The following is a 9944-nucleotide window of genomic DNA, read 5'->3' as shown; positions in this document are numbered from 1 at the left end:
GGTTGGGGATTTAGCTCAGTGGTAGAGCGCTTGGACCCTGGGTTCCATCCTCAGTTCTGGGGAAAAAAAAAAAAAAAGAGTTCCTGAGCTGCTCCTTGTGCCTCCATAGGCCAGTGCTTTAGGCAGTGCTGAAGAAACTGCTGTGGGGACAAGACAGTGGGCAGCTGGAAAGAAAGAAAACATCTGCTTTGGTTTGTATGTGTGTCTTTAGGAACAGTGCCGTTGGTCCATATTCTTAAACAGCTCACTAGCACCATAGTCTTATGGTCTGAATTTTGAGAGAGACAAGGTCTACTTGGGTAGTGGGCTGGTGTGGACCTTGCTGTGTAGCCCAGACTGGTCATGAGCTTTTAGGACAGCAGAGGATTTGACCGTCTATATCTTTCTTTTCTAACAAAAAGAGCTGTAGTGTATTCCATTGCACTGGGGGTATGGGGATATCCCGTAGCTAAAACTGACTGCTGGCTTGCCTCATCCCCTTTCTTAACCTGTTTTTCATGAGTTTTCAAAATTCCTCAGATGCCTCCATTTTTTCCTTCAGATTTTTGGTTAAAACTATGAGCTTTTTTAGAATTGTTAGTCCATATCCTACTTCATTTAAAATACCTGAGGAAATATAGTGTCTCCCCTGGCCACAAAGAACCAGTGCAGTCCCAAAATAGCCCCTTCCCAAGGTGCAGTCTGATTTTGAAGGAAGCCACCTCTTGGGAAGCGGAATCAGATATAAACAGGACAGCTTGCTGGCAATTGGTTCTGTTCTATTGTATGGGTCCCAGGAGTCAAAATCAGGCCAGCTGGCCAGCGCCTCTACTACTGAGCCATCTTGTCTTACTTTTCATTTCATTTTTGAGGCAGAATTTCATGTAGAGTGTCTTAAATGTGCTATGTAGCTGAGCATGGTCTTGAACTTCTGATCCTCCTGCCTCTACCTTCTAGGTGCTGGCATTACAGGTATGTGCTGGGATCAAGCTTGGGGTTCCATTCATACTAGGCAATCACTCTACCAATTGAGCCACATCCTCAGCCCCCCCAAAAAAGTTAGACAGCACAGGCTAAAGGTGAGTGTTGGCTTCTCAGAATGTTCTTGGGAGAGCCGAATGCTATTTCCTTTCCCCTTGGAACATTCTTTGCTCTGGCTGTAGACACTGCTGTCCACCCCGGCTGTACAGTGTGCACTCAACACTAGACTTTGCAGTTCTCCAAACAGTGGAATCTAATTCTAGTTGATGTTTTTTGACTATGAAATAGCAAAGCACCACTAACTCAAAGAAGGCTTGATAACTTCATAAATGAACATATTTACAAGGGAAGGGCATTTTCTAGTAATTGTGAGCTGAGTGGCTACACCAATGACCATTTAATTTCAAGATTATGTTTATTTGGGGGTTAGCAGTGGTTAAAATAGAGCAAGAGGGAGGTCTTTTTTGTATGGATAAGAGGACTGTGTTCCTGTGGCCTGGACGCTGACCGCAGCGATGGAATTAGATCTCTTGAGCATTTCTTCCAAGGACAGACTTGGGTAGTAAGCCAGGTAGAAGGCAAGCGCTCCCACAAAACTGTCACCAGCACCCTGCAATGGAAGGAAGCACAGTTATGAAGGCAAGCATGAAGCCGAGCCGTGGCTCAGTGGTAGGGAACCTGCCTGGTCTTTGGGAGGCTCTAGGTTCAAGCTTTAGTATCCAAACCAATGCAATCCTTTGAAGTTTAGAACAGCTTCAGAGTTCCAGAAAAGGAGCAGAGACCTCCAGCCCAGCTCTGTGAACATCATGTGGCACATCATGCATGTGGCACACTCAGCACAACTGAGGGAACAGTGGTATCAGCTGAACGTCATCTTAGTAGTTTCTGCTCAGCAGCCCATGCAGGATGGCATTTTACAGTTGTCCTCTTTCCTTTCATACCTGTAGGCTATGACAGGAAAGTGTTTGATGGCAGCTTAGGTCAGGATAGATAAGATCTTACTATGTAACCCAGGCTAGCCTCCGTCTCTCCAGTTTTGGATTATGTAAAAAGGAAAAATGTTTTTTCTTCCTGAACCCTTGCTCCTGAAAAGATGACTTGGAGACCAATTATTTATTATAAATACCTAGGTCATAGCTTTTGCTTACTTTCCTGACCAGCCCCTAACTTACGTAGCCCATTCAAACTGTACTATGCTTACCGCTTGGTTAATTACCATTACCTCTCCTTCTGTTCTGGCCTGCTGCTTTCCTCATGTCTCCTCAGTGTCTCAGTGTCTTCCTTGAATCTCTGCCTGTGTCTCCTTTTATTCCCTCTCTATTTCCCAGAATCCTCTCTTCCTGCCAGTGTCCCTCCTATTTCCTGTCTCAGCTCATTGGCTATCTGCTTTTTCTATTGACAGGTGACGCTTATAGAAGATTCTTTCTACAGGATTATAGGTGTGTGCCACCATGCCTGGTATGGGATTTGTCTCTTAATTGTCACATCAAAGCAAGGGCGTGTGTTGGCTTTCGTTGGCATGTGGTCCAGTGGTTTCTGCCAGACTCTCTAAAGCCATTTTCCTCTTTTCATATACTCTATAAGCCAATCATCAAGGATCCAATCCTTTATCCCTTCCCACCAAGCAGGGTTTTAGGTAGCTCAGTCTGGCTTCAAAGGCTCTATAAGTAACCAAGGATGACCCTGAACTCCCAGTCCTCTGACCTCTACCTCCTGGGTGCTGGAATTGCAGGCATGTATCACCATATCAGGTTTATGTGGTGGTGCCAGGGATCAAACCTATGGCTTTCTACATAATATGCAGGCACTTAATATCAACTGAGCTAAATCCCTAGCCAGACACTGTTCTTAAGTGGGTAGAGTTCTGAACTTAGGCTTTAGATCCTCAAGCACAGAGCATATAGCATTGACATAAATTGGAGTTCTGCATTCAAAATTTGCCCCTTCCCCCCTTTATTTAATCATTTGTATCAGCATGAACTCATTATTTGGGCTATTATCTAGTAGTTTATTCTGTTACCCATTCATCGAAGCTCTAGCAATTGGGTTCTTCCCAGCTGCCTCCTGTGTGTGTCCCGTACACTAGCTCTATCATTGTTTTCGCTTGCTTGCTTTCTGGGACAAGATGCCCCCGGCGGCACATTTTGTGTATGCCCTCTCTATTCTTAAAATTAGTCATGTTTCCATTAAAAATGCATGCAAAGAGTAGTGAGAGCCATTCAGATGCTCTTCTCAAACCAAATACAGGGAGAAACAACTTTCTTCCTATTTCCCAGGGTCTGTGTTGGAGAAGGTCACAGAGGAACTGATTTAGCACCCTACCATCATCATCAGTGCCTCCAAGGTGACACCTAATCACATGTTCATGTAACTAATGTTTAAAGCGAGTTCAAGTGATTGCAGAATCTCACTCTGGAAATTCTGGTGTTAACTATTTTCAGGGACATTTCCCAGTGTCACCTCCACAACCAATACTGGTTCCTCAGGCCTACTTTTCACAGTTGTGGATGACTCAGAGAGCTCTGATGTGCAGTTGTTTCTGTTGCCGCTGGGACATCCAATGAGCTATGAGGTCAGCATAGTGAGGACCACTAAGAAGAGACAAAGTCAGGCACAGAGGTGAAGAACTTTAATCCCTGGCCTAATGAGGAGGCAGAGGCAGGAACTACAATCGACTTGAAGGCCAGTCAGGACTACATAGTGTGAGACCTGTCTAAAAGAGGGTTTTTGCAGAACTCCTGTGGACTAAGTCTTAAGCAGTGTGGCAGAGTTTGTAAATGGTTTGGGGTTTGATGAGTGATAGTCTCACTATGCAGCCCCCAGCTGATCTGGATCTTGCTACCTAGTCTAGGCTGGCCTGGACTTGTGATTCTCCTGTCTCGGCCTCCGCAGTGTTCACTCAGCATACAGGCAAGCAGCATCATCCAAGCTTAGTATGGATTTAAAGAAAGGATTTGAAGAAATCCTCCCTGGAGTTTATAGAATAAGTCAGACCTCACAGAACAAAGATTGGAGGAGGAAGGCAAAAGTGAGCTCAGGAGACAAGGAGAGTCATTTCACCTTGTCTACACAACCAACATGGGCACTGTGAGCCTTGCCAGCGAGTCACAGGAAAGACTATTACCCTCCCCCCCACCCCCCATACCTTTCCTAGCTCTAGGGGTTCTGATAAGTTCATTCTTTTTAAAGGTTGCAAAGGCGGGAAAGACACTCTTCTCGGGCATCTCAAGTGTCCCAGTACAGCAGCATGACACAGAGGGTCCAAGGCCAGAGGTACTGTGAGCTGAAGGGTTGATTGTGACAATGTAGAAAGCTGGGCACAGTATCTTACACCTGCAATCCCAGTACTCCAGAGGCTGAGGCAGGAGATTCACTACAAGTTTAAGAACAGCCTGGTCTACAAAGAGCTCCATTCTAGCCAGGCCCACCTAGTGAGATTGTATCTCAAAACCAAACAACAAATAACACCGAAGCCCCTCCTATCTGATATATTTAAAATGACTAGGGTGAGAAAACTGCAGTGTGCCTGAAAAGATTAGTGACTGACGAGATGGAAATGTTTACCATGTCAATTTGATTATTACATTCTATGCATGTGTTGAGTTTCGGTAATATACGTCATGAAGACGTACACGTAAGCCTTAAGAAAGAATAGGAATGCGGTACTGGTCGCTACAAACACCTACTGACACAGTCTCCACTGCTGCAAAGCTGGGGAAGCACTGGTAAAGCTGTGTGTGGCAGCGTTTGGCTAAAGGGTTTTCCTACCTTAATTTCCCTTCCTTCCCCATGCCATGTGCTGTGCCCTCAGAGACTGCACAGGTACCCTTCCTGTCGGGGTTTCCACCAAGAACACCAGATATTCTTACTGCAGAATTCTTGCAAGATTTAAGCAAGAAAGAAAGCTACCGAGATACACTGAGCACATTAAAAAGCCAAGGGGACATTTCTCTGTTGCTGTACAAGGTCAGCATTGCCATGATTCCAAAGGCAGGCTAAGACGACTGAGAGAAGTGAAATCAAACACAACAACATCCACGCCAACTAGGATGCAAAATAATTTTTTTTTTTTTTTTGGTTCTTTTTTTTCCGGAGCTGGGGACCGAACCCAGGGCCTTGCGCTTCCTAGGTAAGCGCTCTACCACTGAGCTAAATCCCCAGCCCCGCAAAATAATTTTTAAGCCAGTAGAATATAAATATATAAACACACACATGTGCCATGACCAAGCAGAAGCTGTCCAAGGAGTGAATATATCACTATAAGACACTTACTTTTAAAACCAATATAAATGCTTTTAAAAACTTTGTATCAGGAGGAGTGTAGAAAGTATGGCTTAGCCACCTGAAGGGACATTTCTGAGCAGATCTCTATGTGCCTCACACTTGAGGAAGAGCTATGTTTTCCCCCTCTGTCTGGGTCTTGGCCTGGGTGGTCTGCTGTCCCTTTGGTTAGTTTTGTTCTGCATTTCACAGCCAGTGTGGAAAGGCAGGAAAACGAGCAGGTATGCAGACTGGAAAGAAGGGAAGTTTAGTGAAGATGGTGTAATGACTGATGTATAAGTCCTAAGGAAAACAAGTTCCTACTAGAAAAAGCAGATTTAACAAGATTACAGGACATCTTGTCAGTTGAAAATGAGTGCATTTCTGTGTAGTAGCAATGAACAATAAGAAATCAAATTTCTTAGGCTAAGAATGGTGTTCAGTTGGTCCAGTGCTTGTGAAGTATGCATGAAACCCTGGGCTTGATCCCTGTCGCTGCCTAAGCTGGATGTGGTGGCACAGGCCTGTAATCCCAGCACCTAGAAATGGAGGCAGGAGAATCACAAGTTCAAGACCATCCTCGACTATACAGTAACTCATAGGGCCAGCAACTTATTCTCAAATTGTTACCTAAAAATAAACATATTCGGGCTAGAAAGATAACAGCTGTAAGCACTTGCTATTCAGACACGAGGACCTGAGCTCAGAGTTCCAGAGCACAGATAGAAAGCTCGCAGTGACTGCGTACCTGTGACAGCAGTGCCGTGGGTGAGCGGCAGAGTCGGGAGGACCACTGGGCTTGCTGCCTCCCCTTCAGGAAGACACTGTCCCAGGTGGACAGTGACAGACAGAGCAGGACACTTTCTGGAAGGACCTCTTCTCCCCGCCCCCACACCTCTCCCCACCACACACAGGCATGCAGTATGCATGTGCACAAGCAACAGCAATGAGCCAGATGCGACAACATGTTAATGACAGGTGAGTGAAGAGTAGTAGGGCAGAGGTGCAATTTCCAAGTTTTCTTTATAAAATAAAAATGACTTAAAGAATTTTACAAGTCATCTTTCGTGAATTTGCAATTGTGACAATATTTGCTTCTGAATGATTTCTCTCTTTTTTAAAATGATTTGTGAAAAAAAAACCAAACCAAACAAACAAACAAACAAACAGATTTGTGGCTCTCCACTGAGTCAGTGTGGAATGAATCCAGAGAAGCTCCTGCCTGCATCGGTGGATACTCAAGCTCACTGTGGCAGTTTCTTCCAACCCAGGCCAGGCACCTGAAAGTTGAGGGGACTGGGAGGGACACTTAATGGCTCCAGATGCTAGCAGCACAGCTGGATATGGGACCATGGCAGGACATGGCTGCTTTACCTGGTTTTTAACCAAGGACACACTGCCTGAGGCAGACCCCGCCCCCTGGTTAAACACTGCAGAGAGGTCAGATTGCCTCTACCTGTCTGTGGGCAGGGAGGGTAGAAAGAAACATCCCAGAGTTTAAGCATCTCTATTTTCTGTAGTATTGGGGGAACTCCGTGCTTTCCTTAGGACCCTGCATACACCATGCTGTGTATTTTAGGCAGAGGCCTACAGTCAGGACAACTTGTAAACTCTCGGGTGGAGTCTACATCTGTGCCCACTGTGTCTTGCCTGCCCCACCTGATGTTGACCTAATGGTTCCAGCTCCGTCATGTTCTCTGCGCAGAATCTCTTCCAAGGGGGCTGGCTGGCCCTGGGTGAACTGCGTGGCTTTCTTTTGTGTTAGGTCAGGTTGCCACGGCTCAGAGTTATGTGATATTCCCATTGTTGGCTCTATTTATACCAGGAGGCTTTCAAGTGCCAATAAATTACTTGGCTGTTGATTCACATTTTTAGTATAACTATTTTTATACATTGGTTTTTTTTTTTTTAATGGAAAGTACTTTAAAAGTGGAGGCTGTATTCTATCACTGTGATTTTCCTGTAAGTAAAGTACTTTCCAATCAATCATTCTTGGTATAATGGAATATATCTCATTGATAGAACTTGATAGTTTTAACCTTTTAATGAACATTATTTTTATGCCAGAAGGGGTGATGGCCTAACTTACCCTCCTTCCGACAGTCACCCACGTGGCTAGTACTTGTTGCCTTCTCAGAACATTTCCCTCCTGAGGACCAGCTAGCTGCTCACCCATAGTGCACGTGGGATTCCACACTCCCTGCTTTCCCAAGAGCCCCCATGTCCTGGGTTCTGAGACATTCTGACCCACAGTGTGTGTGGAGGCAGCTCTTGTGTCAGGGTGAGAAGGACAGCAAGAAAGTCCAGGGCTGCATAACGAGGTTGCGGGGGGGGGGGCTGTCTTTTTCTTTTCATTAGTGACTGAAGTGGGAGGTCTGAGCCTACTGTGGGCACTGCCACCCTGAACAAGCCATGGAAAGAGAACCAGTAAGCAACATTCTGTCATTGCCTCTACTTCAACTCCTGCCTCTAGATTCCTGTATCGAGTTCCTCGGATGCCCAGCTGTAACCTGTAAGCCAAACAAAAACCCTTTCCTCCCTAAGATGCTTTTGGTCATCGTGGTTACCAGTCACTGCAGCAGAGATGCACACAGGCCAGTGGTGTGGGTTTTGAGGGCTGGTGGTATGGGGAGGGCGCTGGCAAAGCTGCTCAGACGACCTCAAGGTCAGCACCTGAGAGGGGAGAATTTTAAAGGACAGGGCCAAGCTGGATTGTGGGGAGGCCTCTGCTGCTGGCCTGAGGCAGTGTTGCTCTGTGGAGTTTGCTCTCGTTTCCCTCCATCGTTTCAGACCATCTCCTCTGGCCAACACCTCACTTTCTGTTCCCTCCCGTTCCTTGCCTTCCTGGGGCTAGGATCATGGACCTCTTTCCATGGTCTAGGATCATAGTTCTGTGCCCTCACTGAACTGAGCCAGTTCAGACCCACTCTCTTAGGGCTGTCTGGCAAGAGAGGAGAGCTGAGGAAGAAACGCTTAAAAGTAGTAGAAGGTTGCCCCAGCGCGGCATCCTCGCTTGATTCTTAGGCCGGCTGTCCGCAGTAGCTGTTTCCCCCCCCGAAGTTCTGCTCAGTCAGGCTCTTCTGGGCCTCCTCTTACTGGACGTTACTGTTTGGATGTTCACGAGGACCCCCTGGAGGAAGGCACAGTTCAAACTGTGCAACTTGCATTGCACCGGAGTGCCTGTTAGGGGTGAGTCACAGAGAGCTGTGAGTCCATGCAGAGAGGCGCTTGTGATTTTCACCAAGTGTCATGGAGGTCAGCAGCAACCCTGTGCTATCCTCAGGTTAAAGCTGAGGAAACTTATTCTTGGTTCAAGGCATGTAAACAGCTCATGGACATTTAAAGAAAAGGCAGCGCTCACAGTCGTGGTTTGCAGCGAGGTGTCTGTGTGGGACTCCAGTGACACAGCATGTTGCACACGACTGCCACCTCTTTATGACCTCAATGTGCTAGGCTGTGACTTACACCTGCATGTGATTCTGCACCACAGTGGCTCAAGTGTTGCAGTTGAGGTCTCATGGGAAAGTGCAGACCTTGCTCTGTCTCCTCCAGGGGATGGTTTTAGCAAGTGCAGATGGAGAGGCGTCCTTGGCTGCCTTGTGGGAAGATCATGAATCTCTCGACGTCTTGCGTGGGGTACTGTGTTGACTACTTTTGCATCACTGTGACCAAAGAACTGGGCAGAAACAGCTCAGAGGAGGAGAGGGTTATTTTGTCTCATGATTCCAGTGCCAGGGTGAGGGTCTGTACCGGAGGGAAAAGCATTTCATGGTGGGAGCATGTGGCAGCTACCCCTCATCATAGTGGCCCAGAAAGCACAGAGTTGACTTGACATAGCAACTCACTTCTGCTGGCCTGGCTGTATGTCCTCCAGGTCCCCAGCCTTCTACAGTAGTGCCACCAGCTGGGGACATATCAGATTCAAATCACAACAGGTACCGTTTCCCCAGTGCTTGGGGCAAGAGCAGAGAGTTTGAACTAGATTGGGCAGGTGGGAAGGAAGAAGGGACTTACAGAGGAATCCATGTTTTCAGGGAATGATAGCTGAGAAGGATGATCAGAGACTTATGGGCTGAGGGAGGAAGAACAATCAGGAGGGGCTCAACAGGACAGGAGAAAATGCAGGTAACTGAGGAAGATAAGAATGGGGGAGAAAAGAAGAGAAAACTGGCCAAGGCCAGAGCAGGACTGGGGGTTTTCAAGCAGGTACTGTCGTCATGGGAGTGAGAGGTTGAACTGGAACAGACGTCAAGGGTCACCAGAGCTGAGGGTCTTGGAAATGGCTCATTCTCATGCTCCAAAGGCGATGTTTGATGCCACATGACAGTTGCACCAGGATGGAGGAAAAATGGTAATGCAGATGCTGAAGTTGTAGATGACCAGGTTCCAGAAGAGCAGAGAGTTAAGCACTGAGCAGGACAGTGGTGTGGAGAAGGAAGAGACTGGGTCTTTCGTGGTTCCTGAGCCTCCTCTGCTTGTCTTCCTGACAGGTCCTGTCTCCTCTTGCACCTTCAATACTGGTTTCCTTTGGGTCTATGATCCTGGCTCCCTGTGGTTCTCATTCCCATTTCCTGGGTGTTTTAATTACTAACACAGTTTAAGCTGTGTTGAATACTGCACGTCCTAAACCCTGCACCCAGAATCGCCATTGTCTCTCTCCATCCCTTCCTGTGGTCCTGTGTTATGTCCACACCCTCTCTAGAGGTCTACAGAGACTTAACTGT

General features: G+C 46.8%; 2 protein-coding genes across 9 annotated transcripts in view; one reads left to right on the top strand and one right to left on the bottom strand.

Moving 5' to 3' along the window:
- Nucleotides 1–1349: 1349 nt before the first annotated feature.
- The window catches only part of Rbks (ribokinase), a 76566-nt gene continuing 67971 nt past the window's right edge, over nt 1350–9944 (bottom strand). For 6 of the 7 annotated variants that reach the window (XM_087553703.1, XM_087553700.1, XM_087553699.1 and 3 more), the window contains one exon: nt 1357–1570. In XM_087553703.1, the coding sequence (XP_087409829.1) occupies nt 1397–1570 (174 nt within the window). In that variant the 3' untranslated portion in view covers nt 1357–1396. Of the gene's footprint in view, nt 1571–9944 lie in introns of all 7 variants that reach the window. The other variant, NM_001108703.1, reaches the window with a different exon arrangement.
- Babam2 (BRISC and BRCA1 A complex member 2) overlaps nt 7356–9944 on the top strand; it is a 450578-nt gene continuing 447989 nt past the window's right edge. For both annotated transcript variants that reach the window (XM_087553697.1, XM_087553689.1), the window contains exon 1: nt 7356–7732. The gene's annotated coding sequence lies outside the window, so the exon portion shown is untranslated. The remainder of the gene's footprint in view (nt 7733–9944) is intronic.

This window comes from Rattus norvegicus, chromosome 6, assembly GCF_021556685.1.
Source record: "Rattus norvegicus strain SHRSP/BbbUtx chromosome 6, alternate assembly SHRSP_T2T, whole genome shotgun sequence".
NCBI classification, from domain to species: Eukaryota; Metazoa; Chordata; class Mammalia; order Rodentia; family Muridae; genus Rattus; species Rattus norvegicus.
Note: the sequence above shows the minus strand (reverse complement) of the source record. Positions and strands in the feature narration are given on the sequence as shown.